Source organism: Oncorhynchus clarkii, chromosome 23 (genome assembly GCF_045791955.1).
Source record: "Oncorhynchus clarkii lewisi isolate Uvic-CL-2024 chromosome 23, UVic_Ocla_1.0, whole genome shotgun sequence".
Taxonomy (NCBI): Eukaryota; Metazoa; Chordata; class Actinopteri; order Salmoniformes; family Salmonidae; genus Oncorhynchus; species Oncorhynchus clarkii.
The window spans coordinates 12,992,708-13,014,682 of NC_092169.1; the positions used below are offsets into that span (position 1 = coordinate 12,992,708).

Here is a 21,975-nt window from a genome sequence, read left to right on the forward strand (position 1 = left end):
ATTAAATTGATTGGACATGACTAGGAAAGGAACACACCTGTCTATATAAGGTCTCACAGTTGACAGTGCATGTCAGAGCAAAAACGAAGCCATGAAGTTGAAGGAATTGTCCATAGAGCGCCAAAACAAGATTGTGTCAAGGCTCAGACCGGGGGATGGGGGTACCACAAAATGTCTTCAGCATTGAAGGTCCCCAAGAACACAGTGGCCACCATCATTCTTAAATGGAAGACGTTTGGAAACAGACTCTCAGAACATGAGAAACAAGATTCACTGGTCTGATGAAACCAAGATTGAACTCTTTGGCCTGAATGCTAAGCGTTACGTGTGGAGGAAACCTGGCACCATACAGTACCTACGGGGAAGCATGGTGGTGGCAGCATCATGCTGTGGGGATGTTTTTCAGTGGTTAGGACTGGGAGACTAGTCAGGGTGAAGGGAAAGATGAATGGAGAAAATGACAGAGAAATCCTTGAAGAAAACCTGCTCCAAAGCGCTCAGGACTTCAGATGGGGTGAAGGTTCACCATCCAACGGGACAACGACCCTGAGCTTGAGAGGATCTGCAGAGAGGAATGCAGAAGTCGAGGCTGTAATCGTTGCCAAAGTTATTTCAGTACTGAGTAAAGGGTCTGAATACTTATGTAAATGTGATATTTCAGTTTTAAAATGTTAATACATTTGCAAAACTGTCTAAATCCGGTTTTTGCTTTGTCAATATCAGGTATTGTGTATAGATGAATGAGTGGAAGAAACAATTTAAGCAATTTTAGAATAAGACTGTAACGTAACAGAATGTGGAAAAAGTCAAGGGGTCTGAATTCTTTCAGAATGCACTGTAAGTCTTTGTATTCAGAACATAGTTCATAAGTTAATTTCTTTGCCACATTTTTGCAGTTTTACATTTTTGCCTTATTGCAAACAGGATGCCTTATTGCAAAGACAACATTTTTATTCTGTCCAGGCTTCCTTCTTTTCACTCTCATTTAGGTTAGTTTTGTAGAGTAACTGCAATGTTGTTGATCCATCTTCAGTTTTCTCCTGTCACAGCAATTAAACTCTGTAACTGTAGTAAAGCCATAATTTGCCTCATGGTGAAATCCCTGAGCATTGTCCTTCCTCTCGGGCAACTGAGTTAGGAAGGACACTTGCATATTTGGAGTGACTGGGTGTATTGATGCACCATCCAATTAATAATTTCCCCATGCTCAAAGGGCTGTCCCTTCTTTTTGAGGAATTGGAAAACCTCCCTGGTCTTTGTGGTTGAATCTGTGTTTGAAATGCACCGCTCAACTAAGGGGCCTTACAGATAATTGTATGTGTTGGCTACAGAGACGAGGTAGTGTAAAGATCATGCTAAACACTAATATTGCACACAGAGTGAATCCATGGAACTTGTTACGTGATTTAAGGAAATTGTTATTTCTAAACTTATTTAGGTTTGCCATAACATAGGGGCTGAATACTTATTGACGCAAGACATTTCAGCTGTTCATTTTTTATTCATTTGTAAACATTTTTATAAACATAATGCCACTTTGACATTATGGGGTATTGTGTGTAGGCCAGTGACACAAAATTCAGGCTGTAACACAACAAAATGTGAAAAAAAGCATGGGGTGTGAATACGTTCTGAAGGCACTGTACATTTAATAAATGTTCCCTTGGTTGCAAAAGGCTTAACATTGTAATGGGCGATACAAACCACTAACACAGTTCATTGGTTTCTGACTCCCCCCTTTTTCCTCCCTACCTCCTTTTCAGAGAGAACTGAACCCGCTGGAGGTGACCCCACCTATCCGAGCTGTGGACATGGACAGGAACATCCAGCCCCCCTCTAAAAGGCCAGAGATCCATTACTACATACTGGTTGGTAGGTTCCTCACTGAGCTTAAAGTCACACACATGGATGTTTGCATGATCAATCCCACTATCTCACTTCAATCCTTTATTGTCCAATTAATAATGTATTATCACTGGTCAACATTCATACCCGAAAGCACCAAAAAAGCAATGTTCATTCTTTGTTTTACCTCAGGTCAGCCCTCAACGTACCAAGAGTACTTCTCCCTGAACAGGACGACTGCAGCGCTCCTGCTCCTGAAACCAGTCAGCAGAGACCTGTACACCAAATTTATCATCATCATCAAGGTAAGCAAATCCACCTTCAAACTGAAATCAAGGTAATCATGTACCAAACATCAACCAGAGATTTTGGTTTTGTTTTGAGGGCTGGTCTAGTGGTAGTGCTGCTACCCCCAAACCACGGTATCACGCCCCTGGAGGCAATCCGAATTAGAACCAGAGATGACCTGTTATGATGCACAAAGCATACTACCATCCACCCACCAGAACCTCTCTCCATTTAAAATGGTAGCCCCTGAGCACTGAGCAGGCTGTCACGTGCACAGAGGAGAGGAATGTGTGATGATGTTTGAAAAGTGCTTTGTGTGAGCATGGAGCAGGCGAGGGAGGAGGAGAGGTGGAGGTGGAGGGGGAGGTGGTTGGTGGGAGATGAACTGGTGCTGGTGGTATTAGCAGGGAAGGAAAGAGAGAGTTAGAGGTTGGTATCTAGAGGAGACTGCTCTGGGTTAGCTGTCAGATACAGCTTTATAATTATGCTTACTGCCATTGAAATATATTGAGAGCTTCGTCATCGAGATACTTGGAGGAGTGAAAAGACAGTTTGTACGTAGTAGTTGTAGTTATTGTGACTTGTTATAGAATGTTCAGCACCAAGGACAATGTTGTCATTGATCCTGATGTCACATTGTAAAAAGCCATTTTCTCTCAGAGGGTGGCAAGGACAGATATGAAAAATATAGATGAGTCAGATAGATGGATTGGGTTGGAGGGAGGATAGGCGGATAAAGACAGAGGAAGAGAGAATAAGGGGAGAAAAAAATAGAACAAGAGATGGAAAAGTAAGTTAGTCAGAGAGATAGAGAGAGGGTTAATTGATGGAGGGGAGAGAGAGAGAGAGAGAGAGACAGAGACAGAGACAGAGAGAGAGCGAGATGGAGTTTGTGAGAGTGGGTGGAAAGAATGAAGAATGAGTGATAAACAGTGACTGTAGGTGCAGAGGGTTTTAAACATTTATGTCCATATAATTGTCTTATATCGGCTGAAAGCTTAAATTCTTGTTCATCTAACTGCACTGTCTGATTTACAGTAGCTATTAAAGCGAAAACATGCTATGCAATTATTTGAGGACGGTACACCACATCAAAATATTTTTCCACCGGCACAGGTTTCATACATTCACAAATAATGATTAAATATTTTTGAAAATCTTCCCCAGATGTGTCATCCAAAGGGTCCCAGCTATAACATTTAGTGTTGTTTTGTTAGATAAAATCCTTCTTTATATCCCAAAAAGTCAGTTTAGTTGGTGCCATCGATTTGAGTAATCCACTCGTTCAACCTGCAGAGAAAGGAATCAGAAAATCTACCCCTAAACTTTGTTTCAACAAGTCAAAATACATTTCTATTCATACCCTAAAGTATAATCAAACTATGATATTTCGTACGGAAAGAAGTATGTTCAATAGGAAAAAGATTTTAGCACGTGCGTAATGTCTTCATAGCGCACGCAAACCAAGACTTTGCTAAAACTGCTATTTCTTATTAGCTTTTGAAGTTAGAAGCCTGAAACCTTGAACATAGACTGCTGTCACCCTGTGGAAGCCATAGGAATTAGCCACAGTGAGCTAATTTTCAATATGACCTTTCTCTTGAATTTCAAAGAGGATGGTCGCTCAAAAGGAAAATCTGGTGTTTTTTCTTTGGATTTTCTCACAACATATCTACTGTGTTATATCATCATACATAATTTTAACATTTCTTCAAACGTCAAAGTATTTTCTTTTCAATGGCACCAATTATACAGTGGGGCAAAAAAGTATTTAGTCAGCCACCAATTGTGCAAGTTCTCCCACTTAAAAAGATGACAGAGGCCTGTAATTTTCATCATAGGTACACTTCAACTATGACAGACAAAATGAGAAAAAAATATCCAGAAAATCACATTGTAGGATTTTTTATGAATTTATTTGCAAATTATGGTGGAAAATAAGTATTTGGTCACCTACAAACAAGCAAGATTTCTGGCTCTCACAGACCTGTAACTTCTTCTTTAAGAGGCTCCTCTGTCCTCCACTCGTTACCTGTATTGATGGCACCTGTTTGAACTTGTTATCAGTATAAAAGACACCTGTCCACAACCTCAAATAGTCACACTCCAAACTCCACTATGGCCAAGACCAAAGAGCTGTCCAAGGACACCAGAAACAAAATGGTAGACCTGCACCAGGCTGGGAAGACTGAATCTGCAATAGGTAAGCAGCTTGGTTTGAAGAAATCAACTGTGGGAGCAATTATTAGGAAATCGAAGACATACAAGACCACTGATAATCTCCCTCGATCTGGGACTCCACGCAAGATCTCACCCCGTGGGGTCAAAATGATCACAAGAACGGTGAGCAAAAATCCCAGAACCACACAGGGGGACCTAGTGAATGACCTGCAGAGAGCTGGGACCAAAGTAACCAAGCCTACCATCAGTAACACACTACGCCGCCAGGGACTCAAATCCTGCAGTGCCAGAAGTATTCCCCCTGCTTAAGCCAGTACATGTCCAGGCCCGTCTGAAGTTTGCTAGAGAGCATTTGGATGATCCAGAAGAAGATTGGGAGAATGTCATATGGTCAGATGAAACCAAAATAGAACATTTTGGTAAAAACTCAACTCGTCGTGTTTGGAGGACAAAGAATGCTGAGTTGCATCCAAAGAACACCATACCTACTGTGAAGCATGGGGGTGGAAACATCATGCTTTGAGGCTGTTTTTCTGCAAAGGGACCAGGACAACTGATCCGTGTAAAGGAAAGAATGAATGGGGCCATGTATTGTGAGATTTTGAGTGAAAACCTCCTTCCATCTGCAAGGGCTTTGAAGATGAAACGTGGCTGGGTCTTTCAGCATGACAATGATCCCAAACACACTGCCTGGGCAACGAAGGAGTGGCTTCGTAAGAAGCATTTCAAGGTCCTGGAGTGGCCTGCATATGTAACTCCCTTCACCTGCATTAATCTTAGGACACAGGATAGGTGTAGTATTTCAATGAGATACTTCATTTGAACCAGTGGAGAATGTTAAATGCTTTATTGAAAGTTCATTATCCAGGTGTTATAAATACATAATACATGCATTATAAATATTATAATTGTAATAGTATATTATAAATACAAGTTCAATCTGTACTTCAATGCATAGATGTTGTGCATTATAAAACAAAGAGGAGGTGGGGAGAGCAGTGTAGAAGACAAAGGCAGGTCCTCTGGCAGTCTCTATGGGGGTGCCACAGGGTTCAATTCTCGGGCCGACTCTTTTCTCTGTATATATCAATGATGTTTCTCACTCTGCGGGCGATTCCCTGATCCACCTCTACGCAGACGACACCATTCTATATACTTCCGGCCCGTCCTTGGACACTGTGCTATCTAACCTCCAAACGAGCTTCAATGCCATACAGCACTCCTTCCGCGGCCTCCAACTGCTCTTAAACGCTAGTAAAACCAAATGCATGCTTTTCAACCGTTCGCTGCCTGCACCCGCACGCCTGACCAGCATCACCACCCTGGATGGTTCCGACCTTGAATATGTGGACATCTATAAGTACCTAGGTGTCTGGCTAGACTCTAAACTCTCCTTCCAGACCCATATCAAACATCTCCAATCGAAAATCAAATCAAGAGTCGGCTTTCTATTCCGCAACAAAGCCTCCTTCACTCACGCCGCCAAACTTACCCTAGTAAAACTGACTATCCTACCGATCCTCGACTTCGGCGATGTCATCTACAAAATTGCTTCCAACACTCTACTCAGCAAACTGGATGCAGTTTATCACAGTGCCATCCGTTTTGTCACTAAAGCACCTTATACCACCCACCACTGCGACTTGTATGCTCTAGTCGGCTGGCCCTCGCTACATATTCGTCGCCAGACCCACTGGCTCCAGGTCATCTACAAGTCCATGCTAGGTAAAGCTCCGCCTTATCTCAGTTCACTGGTTACGATGGCAACACCCATCCGTAGCACGCGCTCCAGCAGGTGTATCTCACTGATCATCCCTAAAGCCAACACCTCATTTGGCCGCCTTTCGTTCCGGTTCTCTGCTGCCTGTGATTGGAACGAATTGCAAAAATCGCTGAAGTTGGAGACTTTTATCTCCCTCACCAACTTCAAACATCTGCTATCTGAGCAGCTAACCGATCGCTGCAGCTGTACATAGTCTATTGGTAAATAGCCCACCCATTTTCACCTACCTCATCCCCATACTGTTTTTATTTATTTATTTTTCTGCTCTTTTGCACACCAATATCTCTACCTTTACATAACCATCTGATCATTTATCACTCCAGTGTTAATCTGCATAATTGTAATTATTTGCCTACCTTCTCATGCCTTTTGCACACAATGTATATATAGACTCCCCTTTTTTCTACTGTGTTATTGACTTGTTAATTGTTTACTCCATGTGTAACTCTGTGTTGTCTGTTCACACTGCTATGCCTTATCTTGGCCAGGTCGCAGTTGCAAATGAGAACTTGTTCTCAACTAGCCTACCTGGTTAAATAAAGGTGAAATAAAAAAAATAAAAAAATAAAAATAGATAAGAACTGAGGAGCAGGGAAGACAGCATAATTAATTACAGTGCTACCCCAATATTCTCTCAGTTCATCACAATTACATAGTGTCTCTTGTGGTGTCTCCTAACCAGCCTTGGGGTCCCAGACAGCCCAAAGGTTATCTTAAGAGCGGGTGAGGTGGCGATGACGGGACTGGCTTCCTCTCTCACATCAGAACATACCTGCAGACGAGAGAACATGATTAAGCCTTGTTTTTTTTATTCTAACACGGTCAGTCATCTTAAATCAGGAGGTAAAATGCAAAACTGACCTTGGATCATTAACTCTGGGACTACTACATCTCTGTCTGTATTTCAACGTTAAGCATCTCTTAAATAATACTTCCTGTTGACCCGACCAAGTGACCTCTCACCTATGATCATGCTGTGCCTTCTGTGTCAGCCAGTTCAGATGTGGGAGGGGTTCACCAACACAGCTGATATAACTGTGCGTGTGTAGTCTCACCTGGTGTCCACACAAAGTAGATAGAGTACTTTATGCTGAAAAATAGAGACATGAGGATAATGTCATTGCTAGACTTTTACCAGATCACAAATGAATACATAAATACCACTTGAAGCATGATGATGACTAGATCATTTACAGTGCCTTGCGAAAGTATTCGGCCCCCTTAAACTTTGCGACCTTTTGCCACATTTCAGGCTTCAAACATAAAGATATAAAACTGTATTTTTTTGTGAAGAATCAACAACAAGTGGGACACAATCATGAAGTGGAACGACATTTATTGGATATTTCAAACTTTTTTAACAAATCAAAAACTGAGAAATTGGGCGTGCAAAATTATTCAGCACCCTTAAGTTAATACTTTGTAGCGCCACCTTTTGCTGCGATTACAGCTGTAAGTCGCTTGGGGTATGTCTCTATCAGTTTTGCACATCGAGAGACTGACATTTTTTTCCATTCCTCCTTGCAAAACAGCTCGAGCTCAGTGAGGTTGGATGGAGAGCATTTGTGAACAGCAGTTTTCAGTTCTTCAGTTCAAAACTTTTTTTGAACTTTTCAGTTCAAAACTGCATCTGTATTTGGGTATTTTCTCCCATTTTCCTTGTAGATTTTCTCAAGCTCTGTTAAGTCAGATGGGGAGTTGTGGTAAACAGCAAATATCAAGTATTTCCACAGATGTTCAATGGGATCCAAGTCTGACCACTCTCCCATAAAGCCCAGATTGGTGAAGTGCTGTAGAGTCTGTCCTCTTTCTGGCAGGTGCTCCCATTTTATAATTATTTTTTATTTTACCTTTAATTAAGTAAATAAGAATTTGTTCTTAACTGACAATGTTGGTCTAGGAACAGTGAGTTAATTGCCTTGTTCAGGGGCAGAACGACATATGTGGACCTTGGCTGCTCAGGGATTTGACCCACCAACCTTTTGGTTACTGGCCCAACGCTCTAACCATTAGGCTATATGCCGCCCCGCATCTCAGCCAAGGAACTCTGTAGTTCTGTCAGAGTGGTCAATGGGTTCTTGGTCACCTCCCTGACCAACGTCCTTCTTGACCAGTTGCTCAGTTTGGCCGGATGGCCAGCTCTAGGCAGAGACTGGTTAGTTCCATATTTTTTCAATTTCCCAATGATGGAGACCACTGCGCTCTTGGAAACTTTCAACACTCTAGAAATTGTTTTATACCCTTTCCCAGATATATGCCTCATCACAATTCTATCTCAGAGATCTGCGGACGTCATGGTATAGTTTCTGCTCTGACATGCACTGTCAACAGTGGACCTTACATAGACGTGTGTTTCTTTCTAAATCATGTCCAGAAAAAATGTCAATAGTAGAATTCAATCAATTTTGAATTCACATTGTACCACAACAAATTGTGGAATAAGTCAAAGGGTATGAATACTTTCTGAATGCACTGTATGTTGTAATTTGCATGTCAGTAAATGTTACAGTGAGGTTCATAATACATATAAACTTGTCTCCATCCTTTAGGCTGAGCAAGACAATGGCCACCCCCTCCCAGCATATGCTGACTTGATCATTGATATCCTGGATGAGAACAACCAGGCTCCATACTTCCAGTTCCAGTCCTACCAGGGATACGTCAGTGAGTCCTCCCCAGTGGGAACCACCATCTCTGCTAGCTCCAACCTCACTGCCCCCCTGGGCATCATTGCCCTGGACAACGACATTGAGGAGGTATGAGAATGTGCGTGTGAACAGAGACAGACACAGAAGTGAACACACACACACACAATCTTGTACAACCAACCTTGTGGGGACAGACAATTCAATCCAATTCAAAGTCCAATTTTCCCTAACCCCTAAACCTAACCCTAACCTTAACCCTAAAACTAACTCTAATTCTAGCTCCTAACACTAATTCTAACCTTAACCCTAAACCCCCTAGAAATAGCATTTGACCTGTGGGGATTAACAAAATGCCCCTAGTTAGTCCATTTTTTGTTTGTTTACTATTATTGTGGGGACTTCTGTTACGTTACAGGCTTATTCTAAAATGGATTAAATACATTGTTTTTCTCAGCAATCTACATGCAATACCCCATAATGCCAAAGCGAAAACAGGTTTTTAGCATTTTAGCAAATTTATTTAAAAAAATAAATAAATGAAATACCTTATTTACATAAGTATTCAGACCCTTTGCTATGAGACTCAAAATTGAGCTCAGGTGCATCTTGTTTCCATTGATCATCCTTCAAATTACAACTTGATTGGAGTCCATCTGTGGTAAATTCAATTGATTGGACATGATTTGGAAAGGCACACACCTGTCTATATAAGGTCCCACAGGCCTTTATGGTAGAGTGGCCAGACAAAAGCCACTCCTCAGTAATAGGCACACTACAGCCCGCTTGGAGTTTGCCAAAAGGCATCTAAAGACTCTCAACCATGAGAAACAATATTCTCTGGTCTAATGAAACAAAGATTGAACACCTTGGACTGAATGCCAAGCATCAGGTCTGGAGGAAACCTGGCACCATCCCTATGGTGAAGCTCGGTGGTAGCAGCATCATGCTGTGCAGATTTTTTTCAGCGGCTGGGACTGGGAGAGTAGTCAGGATCAAGGCAAAGATCAACGGTGCAAAGTACAGAGAGGTCCTTGATGAAAACTTGATCCAGAGCGCTCAGGACCTCGTACGGGGGTGAAGGTTCACCTTCCAACAGGACAACGACCTTAAGCACACAGTCAAGACAACACAGGAGTGGCTTCGGGACAAGTTTCTGAATGTCCTTGAGTGGCCCAGCCAGAGCCCGAACTTGAACCCGATCTAAGATCTCTGGAGAGACCTGAAAATAGCTGTGCAGCGACGCTCCCCATCTAACCTGATGGCTTGAGAGGATTTGCAGAGAAGAATGGGAGGAACTCCCCAAATACAGGTGTGCCAAGCTTGTAGCGTCATACCCAAGAAGACTTGAGGCTGTATCACTGCCAAAGGTGCTTCAAAAATGTATTGAGTAAAGGGTCTGAAAACTTATGTAAATGTAATATTTCATTTTTTTTCATTTTTAATTAATACATACGTACAATTTTCTAAAGAACAGTTTTTTGTCATTATGAGGTAGTGTGATTATTGATGAGTAAAAAACAAACAATTTAATCAATTTTAGAATAAGGCTGTAACGTAACAAAATTAGAAAAATGTAAAGGAGTCTGAATACTTTACGAATGCTCTGTGTACAGACAGTGCACACACATACAGAGTGGTGTAGTGGCGGGTACGCTGTGAACCCACCTTTTTTCAGCTGGCATTGCATGTGCTCACTTAATGTCTACTGATGAGTATCCAAGTAGTGTAGTGGAGGTAGTCGTACCCTTGACTTATTCAACAATTTGTTGTGTTACAGCCTGATAATGCCAAATAATGGAAAATGAAATACATAAATATCTAATTTACATGCGTTTTCACTCCCCTGAGTCAATATATTTTAAAATCACATTTGGCAGTGATTACAGCTGTGAGTCTTTCTGGGTAAGTCTCTGAGAGTTTTCCACACCTGGAGTGTGCAATATTGCCCATTTTCAAAAATGGTCTGTCAAATTGATTACTGATCATTGCTAGAGAACCATTTTCAGATCTAGCCATAGATTTCAAGTAGATTTAAGTCATAACTGTAACTTAGCCAATCAGGAACATTCACTCTCTTCTTAGTAAGCAACTGTGTTTTAGGTTATTGTCCTGCTGAAAGGTAAAATACTTGCTACCACCAATCCACTTTTCATTTTCAATTTGTTTTGTCTTTGTTTCACACACCTGTTTTCAATCCCACAATCACCTGTTCATTATTTAACCCTCTGTTCCCCCCATGGTTTTTGTGAGTGATTATTTATTTGTATTTTCAGTCTGTCATGGTGTACATGTATTTGTTACTTTGTATATTTTACCTTTTGAGTAAAGTACATTTGATTACTCATATCTGCTGTCCTGCGCCTGACTCTCTACACCATCTACACCTAGGGCCCATTACAATACTGTTGTTGATCCATCCTCAGTTTTCTCCCATCACAGCCATTAAACTCTAACTGTTTTAAGTTACCATTGGTGAAACCCCTCAGTGGTTTCCTTCCTCTCCAGCAACTGAATTAGGAAGGACACCTGTATATTTTTAGTGACTGGATGTATTGGTACATCCATTGTGTAATTAATAACTTCCTCATGCTCGAAGGGATATTCAATGTCTGTTTAAAAAAATGTTTTATCCATCTAACAAAAGGTGTCCTTCTTTGCAAGTCATTGGAAAACCTCCATGGTCTTTGTGGTTGAAATTCACTGCTCAACTGAGGGACCTTACAGATAATTGTATGTGTTGGGTACTGCCTGCAGCACACCACCCTACATCCCACTGTTGGCTTGCCTTTGAAGCTAAGCAGGGTTGGCCCTGGTTGGTCAATGGATGGGAGAACATATGCTGCTGGAAGTGTTGTTGACGGTCCAGTAGGAGGGACTCTTTCCTCTGACAAAAAAACAACATCATCCCAATGCCCCAGGACAGTGATTGGGAACATTGCCCTGTGTAAAGGTACTGGGCTTTCTATTGGATGTTAAATGGGTGTCCTGATTCTCTGTGGCCATTAATGATCCCAAGACATTTATCATAATAGTAGGGGTGTTGGCTAAATTCCCAATCTGACCCTCATACCATCATGGCAAACTAATCATCCCCAGCTTCTAATTGGCTCCTCTCCCCTGTCACTATTCCCCAGGTTGTTACTGTAAATGAAATGTGTTCTTAGTCAGCATACTTGGTCAAATAAGGGTGTGAATACTTTCTGATCAATTGATATGGCTGACGGACCAGATATGAGGAAGTGTTTCCCTCAACATATTTCCCTCGACATTTCTATGGATGGATTTTGGCTTGGCATGCCTCATAATATGAAGCAAAACGTCCACGTTTCAAACAGTGAAGGAAAAGGAAAATACAAATGCTGATAGGCCTAACCATATTCTGATAGATGGAAAGGCTTTCCCCAAAAAATACATTTAACCTCAATTTATGTAACTTGCTACAAATGATATCATGATTATTTGCATCAATCCAGTGGCCATTTCTTTTCATGTGTACTACAGAAACACTGATAACAAAACAACAGTGCTAGGTGACTGCACACTTGAATTAAAAGGTAACTACACAAACAAAATGTCTTAGATTCTTCCCATTCCTCAAAGTGGTCTCCTGATTTAAGTATTGTTGTGGGCGTAGAACATCCAATCCTGTGAATTTCTGACTCAGTAGACAACCTCTTTTATCTTTTTAAATTGTAGGCCTACTAATTTATTAGCCTACTTGCACAGTACAGCTTGGGTCGGCCTGACTGTGAAATACGAATATGAGATTTATCATTTTACTGTCTGTCATTCAGAGTACATGTCACTGTTTCTCGTCGAATTCTACACACAAGGCATCATTCCTTCGCATGGTGGGCCATCTGGAGTTTTTTTGGCAACATTTTAGTATACCCACTTCTCCAGGCACCACTACTGTATTATCGCAGTTGCTGCTTTGTCTATTTGTTGTACCTGGTTCAAACAGGTCATGTATTTGTTGTACCTGGTTCAAACAGGTCATGTATTTGTTGTACCTGGTTCAAACAGGTCATGTATTTGTTGTACCTGGTTCAAACAGGTTATGTATTTGTTGTACCTGGCCACCTGTAGGCAATATAGTGTTTTTTGGTGCTGTGATGACTAAAAGTTTGCCTTTAGGTTTTACTCTACTGCATGGTGTGTGTTCAAACCTCTTTCAATTCTTTCAGATGCGTGACTTTGTTTCCCTCCAATGATCCCTTTCTTCATAGACAAGTCTAATGCGTTTGAATTTTGCCATGTGTGCTTGTTTTTCTAGTCAAGTAAAAATAAAAATGTTTTAGTGGCTAAATACACAGATCACACAATACATTGAGTACATTATGTGTGTGTGTGTGTTTCTTCGGTTTTACTATCCTTGTGGGGAGTAGAAGTACTCACAAGGATAGTAAAACAAGGACATTTTGGACAAGTGGGAACATTTCACAAGTCCCCACAAAGAAAAGGGCTATTTTAGGCTTAGGGGTTAGGTTTAGGGTTAGAATTCGGATTAGGGATTATGTTTAAGGTCAAGAGTTAGGGGGAGGTTCAGAGTTAGGGGTTCAGGTTAGGGTTAGGTTAAGGGTTAAGTTAACAGTTAGGGGAAAATAGGATTTTGAATTGGAATCAATCGTTTGGTCCCCCACAAGGACAGTAAAATGTGTGTGTGTGTTTGTGTGTTGAGGTGATGATTCTGAAACGCTCACAATGTCAAACAGGTGCTGACAGGAACGGGTTTTCTAAGCAACTCAACAGCATTTAAATGGACAAAAACAAACATTGAGACACACCAGGATACACACACCAGGATACAATTTGCTCCACTCTGTTTGTGTTTTTGTCACCAGGACATTTATCTTTGTGTTGATGTTGAAAATAATGTATTCATAATTTCCTCAGATGACACCTAACACAATAAGCTCCCCACAGCCTGCCTGCCCCTCTCTCTCGCTCTCTCTCTCTCTCTTTCTCTCAACAGGGTGAGATTAATAAAACACTGCACTTTGCAGCTCTAAAAACAGATCAATGGGCAAAGAAGTGTGGATGTTTATTTGACAGGCAGGCCCTTATTGACTGATATGAATCAACCTAACAACCCAAGCCTACTTCAAACTCCCTTGTACCAACAGAAAATGAAGTTCATTTGTTTGGGAAGTTATTAAACAGTATTGAAGTGTTTTTATTATCTAGCTATGGGTCCTCACTTGTAGGCCACATTACTCCCTAGGCCCACTCCCTTGTATATTCATATTTACAGATCACATTCAAGATTGATATAAAGGCACATGAGCGTTCACATAAACAATTCTACACAACGTTATACTTTCAAATGGCTCTACTATATAGTACAGTATGCTGAGAAACTCCTAGGTTTTTGTAATCTTTCACATACTGTATACTGTAGCTTGTGGCCAGAGCCACAATGAAACACTTACAATTGTAGTGCGGGGGTATTGAGTCATAGGATTTCTTCATAGAATTTCCTCAAAGCCTTCCCCGATTTTCAGTACTGTGTTCTCAGTAATACAGTATGTTGTCTTTGTCAGCAGACTGACTTGTTTTGTCTCTAATAGTTTTTCCTCAGTGGCATGGCTGCAGACTTGAGTAAAGTCATGACACCATGGTAACATTCTTCTCTCCGATGGCTTTACTTTTTGTAGAGCAAAGACCCCCTGGTGACAGTGACTCTGGACGACTTGAGCACCATCTTTGACATAACCCCGACCGGCATCACCCGCTACCTCAGACTGCTCAAACCCGTGGACAGAGAGAAGCAGATGACCTACACCTTCACGGTAGATCTCGATCCAACCTTATCCACACATATTACCAAGTAACCTTTGGAACCCTTTGGAGATGGAATTAGGACTTTTGGATCTCGCAACCAGAGGTCCCAGTGTAGACCCGTCTGTGATGGTGTGTGTGTGTGTGTGCGTGTGTGTGTGCGTGTGCATGTGTGTGCGTGTGCGTGTGCGCGCGTGTGTGCGTGTGTGTGTGCGTGTGCATGTGCGTGTGTGTGTGCGTGCGTGTGCGTGCGTGTGTGTGTGTGTGTGTACATGGACTTGTTGCGGTGATAATACACTGTAGTAATGATATGCAGATTTTGCCTTTGAAGGGTTTCATCAATAGTGTGTTTATTATGCCTCTGTTGAGAGGCTTTGATCGTTGCCCTAGTTACCTGTACATCCGATGTCATTATCAGACCTGGGTTCTAGTAGTATTGTTTTTTTTAAAGTACTTAAATTGCACTTGATTGAGTTTAACTGGTGCTACCAGAGTAAATAGTAGCAAATAAAGCGTTTTTTTTACTGCTCTCTTTTATCCTGTGTATAGATGATGGCATCAGATGGGATACAGGAGAGCACCCGGGTGACCATCAACATCCTGGTGATTGATGCCAACGACAACACGCCCACCTTTGGCGAAGTCTCTGACACCGTCGAGGTGTTCACTGACATGCAGCCAGGAAAAACAGTACTGCAGGTAATTAGCACATCTCTGTCTATCTTCCTGTCTCTCGTTCTCTTTGTCATTCTCTCCTCTTTCTTTCTTTCTTTCTTTCTGTGTCTCTCTCTTATTTTTCTCTCACTTTCTCTCTCTTTTGGTGTCTCTCTCTCTCCCTTCCCTCTCCCTCTTCCTCTCTCTGTATCTCTCATTATCTCTCCCTCCTCTTTCTCTCTCGGGCCCAGTTTCCGCAAACAATCCAGTACCTTAGATCAACAGTCCAAGCCCCAGAACAATCCACTCTTTCCCCAGAACAATCTAGTTTCTTACTACTGTAGTCAAGACTCAAATACTATTAGCTCAATATTGACATGACTCAACGTAATACACTACCATGGATCAACAGTTAGGACTCCAAATCAATCTCCTATCCTATAACAACATTGGTCACTGTAAATCCCTGACTGAAATAGCTCCAAGGAGAGTCTGTTGTCTAGTTTGTCATCATATGTCTGAATGGATTGCAGAGTTTATTTACATTGACTCAGATTCTAGTTTGATTGGTTTGAAGGTTTGGGGTTAGGTTTGGTGTTTGTGTGTCTGTGCACATGTGTGCATGTGTTTGTGTTTAGAGTCCAATTGTTTACAGCAGGAAGTCCCCTCATTGACATATCTGCTTTTATGGAGTTCGTTCAGCAGCAGTGTGCGTTTGTCTCCCATTAGGTAGGCAGAGCATGATTTCCCATCTTACAGTCTCTCAAAACAGAGTCCAAAAAAAATATCAGACACATAAAAGGTCAAGTTTAATCTGTGTTTAAAATCATCGCCCAGCCCAGCTGAAATGAAGCCGGCGGTCAAGTGATGGCCGGTACAACCACTTATAAGCTGTTTTTATAAGCCATTTATAGGAGAGTCTCCGGGCCTCTAAGGATGAAGGTTTATTTGATGCTGCTATTTCATATCTTAGACATTACAGCTCTATATGAAAAAAAGGGTTCATTAGGCTAGCCTAGCGTGTATTAACATAGCAAGGCCTTGCAAATATAGAGCTAACGTTAAACTAAAGCCTGGCTAAGGGTGCTGTGAGTTGTAAATGGTGGGGTGTCCAAATGAATTAGCTGGAAGTGAAGGGTGGCTGTTTAACTTTTCATCTAACACTGCATGGTTCTAAGGTCTATATATAATCTGTGTACAGATTCCATTCGGAAAGTATTCAGACCCCTTCCACATTTTGTTACGTTACAGCCTTATTCTAAAATGGATATAAAACAAAAATTCTCAGAAATCTACACACAACACCTCATAATGAAAGAGTGAAAAAAGGAGTTTATACATTTTTGCAAATGTAAAAAAAATGTAAAAAAAAATAAAAAAAATTAAATACCTTATTTCCAAAGGCATTGTATTTAAAAAAAAATGTTAAAAAAAATAAAAAAAATGAAATACCTTATTTCCAAAGGCATTGTATTTAAATATATTTACATTTGTATCAACAAGCCCACACAATTAGACTGAGCATTCCATTGGCAAAAGGAAGCTCAGGAAAATAAATTATAAAAAATATATTCATATTTATTTTCATGAAATAAACACACAGTAAAAATTGAATGGGGGCTTTAATAGATTAATCATTCTCACTAATACATTCATAAAGGTCACGACATTTGCATCAATATTTTAGGAGGGAGAAGTTGTTTACTGTAGCAGTTACAAAAGGTCAGTAGTTTCTGTAAACATTACACACAGCTTACAAGAGCACCGTCTGGTAAATGTCACAAAATGCAGGTCATGATTTGAAAAGGTAATAGAATTTTACTGAAATAGATGTCTGTGTTTCCTCCACCATTAAAAAGACAGGTGGGACCCTCTCACAAATCATTATTGCTCCCCTACCTAGAAGCATTTTCTTTTTTTTCTTTCTTTTTTTTACCCCTTTTTCTCCCCAATTTCATGGTGTCCAATTGTTGTAATAGCTACTATCTTGTCTCATCGCTACAACTCCCGTACGGGCTCGGGAGAGACGAAGGTTAGCCGCACTGCTTCTTAACACAGCGCGCATCCAACCCGGAAGCCAGCCGCACCAATGTGCCAGAGGAAACACTGTGCATCTTAGCGTGCACTGCGCCCGGCCGGCCACAGGAGTAAAGTGTGCGATGAGACAAGGACATCCCTAACGACCAAGCCCTCCCTAACCCGGACGACGCTAGGCCAATTGTGCGTCGCCCCATGGACCTCCCGGTCGCGGCCGGTTACGACAGAGCCTGGGCGCGAAACCAGAGTCTCTGATGGCACAGCTGGCGCTGCAGTACAGCGCCCTTAACCACTGCGCCACCTAGAAGCATGTTAAACTCAGTTCAGTAAATGTGAATAGTTGGTGGCTTTGAATGTTTTAGGGCCTTCCACACCCTGCCAAAATGCACTGAAACACTGAATTCTTCCTCAAAGACTCCATATCTCTCTCTCTCTCTCTCTCTCTCTCTCAGCTAAAAGCATTAGATGCTGATGATGGGTTAAATGGTCTGGTGACCTATGAGATACTTGCCGGAGCACAAGGGGATTTCATCATCAATAACCGCACTGGACAAATCACCATCGCACCCAGGACAGCTCTTAGCATGGGTCATTCTTATGCCCTCACAGTGAAGGCCGCCGACAATGCACCAGATATCCAGAGAAGGTACAGTAATTGAATCCATTCATCTTTTCATCTATTTGTTCATTCAGCCTTTAATTTTCTCAATCACACCTTTAATCTTTGAATGTGTTTATTAAAAGGACTGTATTCCTTTGATATCCTCATTAATATCCATGCATGATTTAGGTTATGTTGGAGGTAAAATCTTGATTATGACCTCAGTTTCTTACTCAGTTTTTCATTTTTCATACTTATTCAGTTAAAGTTGCAATATGTCACTTTTTGGGGGATCCAAACAAATTCACTATATAAATCCAATTTATAGATCTGTCATTCTCATTAAAAGCAAGTCTAAGAAGCAGTACATCTGTTCTGTATGTGCTATTTCTATTATTCCCGTTCTTAAGTTTCATGTTTGCATCTTTTACTTGTATATTTTTTACACCAGATTCAAACAGCTGGAAATACAATATTTTAGGTTATTAAAAATAGATTTCACAGTGGTTTAGATGGTACAATGATTCTTTACACTATGCATGGCTTGTGATGTCACATGAACTGAAATTAGCCGATCTATTCGAATTTTAGCAACCAGGAAATGGCTGAGTGATTTCTGCAAATTGCACCTTTAATCATGTATTCAGTTATTCCTTAATTCATTGTCATTGTCTTTCATACATTTATTGATCCATCTCATTCCGTCACTGCTCCATTTTATTGTTTATTCATACTGTGCAGTTACTTGTAGGTCTATTAAATTCATGCATATAGAATCATTGTATTCCTTATTGAATGCATGTGCATATGGCTGTATCCACATACAGCATTTTACCATCTGATTGGTAAGAGGCTGTATGAAGACAGATTTGCCTGGGCATTGAGACAAGCTGTTTACAGTGGCTTGCGAAAGTATTCACCCCCCTTGGCATTTTTTTTTTTGGGGGGGGGGGTTTGTATCATTTGATATATACAACATGCCTACCACTTCAAAGATGCAAAATATTTTCTCGTGAAACAAATAAGAAATAAGACAAGAAACGGAAAACTTGAGTGTGCATAACTATTCACCCCACCAAAGTCAATACTTTATAGAGACACATTTTGCAGCAATTACAGCTGCAATTCTCTTGGGGTATGTCTCTATAAGCGTGGCACATCAAGCTACTGGGATTTTTGCCCATTCTTCAAGGCAAAACTTATCCAGCTCCTTCAAGTTGGATGGGTTCCGCTGGTGTACAGCAATCTTTAAGTCATGCCACAGATTCTCAATTGGATTGAGGTCTGGCCTTTGACTAGGCCATTCCAAGACATATAAATGTTTCCCCTTAAACCATTCAAGTTTTGCTTTAGCAGTATGCTTAGGGTCGTTGTCCTGCTGGAAGGTGAACCTCTGTCCCAGTCTCAAATCTCTGGAAGACTGAAACACGTTTCCCCTCAAGAATTTCCCTATATTTAGTGCCATTGATAATTCCTTCAATTCTGACCAGTCCCTGCCGATGCATGATGATACCAGCACCATGCTCCACTGTGGGGATGGTGTTCTCGGGGTGATGGGTGTGCACCAGACATAGCGTTTTCCTTGATTGCCATAAAGCTTAATTTTAGTCTCATCTTATCAGAGTACTTTCTTCCATATGTTTGGGGAGTCTCCCTCATGCCTTTTGGCAAACACCAAAATGTGCTTATTTGTTTCTTTAACCTGTTGGATCTCTAGGGGCGCTATTTCATTTTTGGATAAAAAACGTTCCCGTTTTAAGCGCGATATTTTGTCACGAAAAGATGCTCGACTATGCATATTCTTGACAGTTTTTGAAAGAAAACACTCTGAAGTTTCAGAATCTGCAAAGATATTGTTTGTAAGTGCCCCAGAACTCATTCTACAGGCGAAACCAAGATGATGCGTCAAGCAGGAAATGAGCAGAATCTCTGAAGCTCTGTTTTCCATTGTCTTCTTATATGGCTGTGATTGCGCAAGGAATGAGCCTACACTTTCTGTCGTTCCCCCAAGGTGTTAGCAGCATTGTGACGTATTTGTATGCATATCATTGGAAGATTGACCATAAGAGACTACATTTTCCAAGTGTCCGCCTGGTGTCCTGCGTGGAATTCGGTGCGCAAACGCCAGCTGCTTGTACTTTTCCATTTGATTGAGGGGAGAAAACATGCTTCCACGAACGATATATCATTGAAGAGATATGTGAAAAACACCTTGAGGATTGATTCTAAACAACGTTTGCCATGTTTTCAGTCGATATTATGGAGTTAATTTGGAAAAAAGTTTGCGTTTTGAGGACTGAATTTTCGTATTTTTTTTTGGTAGCCAAATGTGATGTAGAAAACGGAGCTATTTCGAATTCACAAAGAATCTTTTTTGGAAAAACTGAGCATCTGCTATCTAACTGAGAGTCTCCTCATTGAAAACATCCGAAGTTCTTCAAAGGTAAATGATTTTATTTGAAGGCTTTTATGTTTTTGTTGAAATCTTGCGTGCTGGATGCTAACGCTAATGCTAACGCTAAATGCTACGCTAGCTAGCCACTTTTACACAAATGATTGTTTTCATATGGTTGAGAAGCATATTTTGAAAATCTGAGATGACAGTGTTGTTTACAAAAGGCTAAGCTTGAGAGATGGCATATTTATTTCATTTCATTTGCGATTTTCATAAATAGTTAACGTTGCGTTATGGTAATGAGCTTAAATAGAATCCCGGATCCGGGTTTGGTAGACGCAACAGGTTAATCAATGGCTTTTTTTCTGGCCACTCTTCTGTAAAGGCCAGATCTGGAGTGTACAGCTTAAAGTGATCCGATGGACAGATACTCCAATCTCTGCTATGGAGCTTTGCGGCTCCTTCATGGTTATCGTTGGTGTCTTTGTTGCCTCTCTGATTAATGCCATCCTTGCCTGGTCCGTGAGTTTTGGTGGGCGTCCCTCTCTTGCCAGGTTTGTTGTGGTGCCATATTCTGTAAAAAAAAATGTATAATGGATTTAATGGTGCTCCGTGGGATGTTCAAAGTTTCTGATATTTTTTTACAACCCAACCCTGATCTGTACTTCTCCATAACTTTGTCTCTGACCTGTTTGGAGAGCTCCTTGGTCTTCATGGTGCCGCTTGCTTGTTGGTACCCCTCGCTTAGTGTTGTTGCAGACTCTGGAGCCTTTGAGAATCAAATCAAATCAAATGTATTTATATAGCCCTTCGTACATCAGCTGATATCTCAAAGTGCTGTACAGAAACCCAGCCTAAAACCCCAAACAGCAAGCAATGCAGGTGTAGAAGCACGGTGGCTAGGAAAAAATCCCTAGAAAGGCCAAAACCTAGGAAGAAACCTAGAGAGGAACCAGGCTATGTGGGGTGGCCAGTCCTCTTCTGGCTGTGCCGGGTGGAGATTATAACAGAACATGGCCAAGATGTTCAAATGTTCATAAATGACCAGCATGGTCGAATAATAATAAGGCAGAACAGTTGAAACTGGAGCAGCAGCACGGACAGGTGGACTGGGGACAGCAAGGAGTCATCATGTCAGGTAGTCCTGGGGCATGGTCCTAGGGCTCAGGTCAGAACAGGTGTATATATAAGGAGATCATGTGACACTTAGATTGCACACAGGTGGACTTTTTAAAATAATAATTATTATTTTGACTTGTGAAGGTAATTGGTTGCACCAGAATTTGTTTAGGGGCTTCATATCAAAGGGGGTGAATATATATATATGCACGCACCACTTTTCCATTTATTTCTTTTGAATTATTTTAAACAAGTTTTTTTTTCAATTTCACTTCACCAATTTAAACTATTTTGTGTATGTCCATCTAAATTAAAATCAATTTAAATGACAGGTTGTAATGCAACAAAATAGGAAAAACCTCAAGAAGGATGAATACTTTTGCAAAGCACTGTATAATGAAGTTTCAGATTATCATTCTTACAGACATTAAAAAAACATATTTCTCTTTCATTTCTGTTCCTTTTAAACGATTGTTAATAATGGTGTGAGTGGTTTGATGTAGTTCATCTAATAGTTGCTTCATATTCCTTTTGGCAAGAAGCAAGTGAGCAGCAAACTATTTTAATAGTCTGTATTAGGGCATAACCATTTTTGTGAGGTGTATACTTAAGGCTACCAAGAATTACTCTGTGTACCGCTGAT

The 21,975-nt window shown here is 40.9% G+C and overlaps 1 protein-coding gene across 1 annotated transcript in view; it reads left to right on the forward strand.

Moving 5' to 3' along the window:
• LOC139381349 (protocadherin-15-like) overlaps positions 1–21,975 on the forward strand; it is a 216,073-nt gene that overhangs the window by 59,277 nt on the left and 134,821 nt on the right. Inside the window, exons 9-14 of the mRNA XM_071124806.1 lie at positions 1,764–1,872; positions 2,038–2,150; positions 8,647–8,853; positions 14,403–14,537; positions 15,076–15,225; positions 17,670–17,863. Coding sequence (XP_070980907.1) covers positions 1,764–1,872; positions 2,038–2,150; positions 8,647–8,853; positions 14,403–14,537; positions 15,076–15,225; positions 17,670–17,863 — 908 coding nt within the window. The remainder of the gene's footprint in view (positions 1–1,763; positions 1,873–2,037; positions 2,151–8,646; positions 8,854–14,402; positions 14,538–15,075; positions 15,226–17,669; positions 17,864–21,975) is intronic.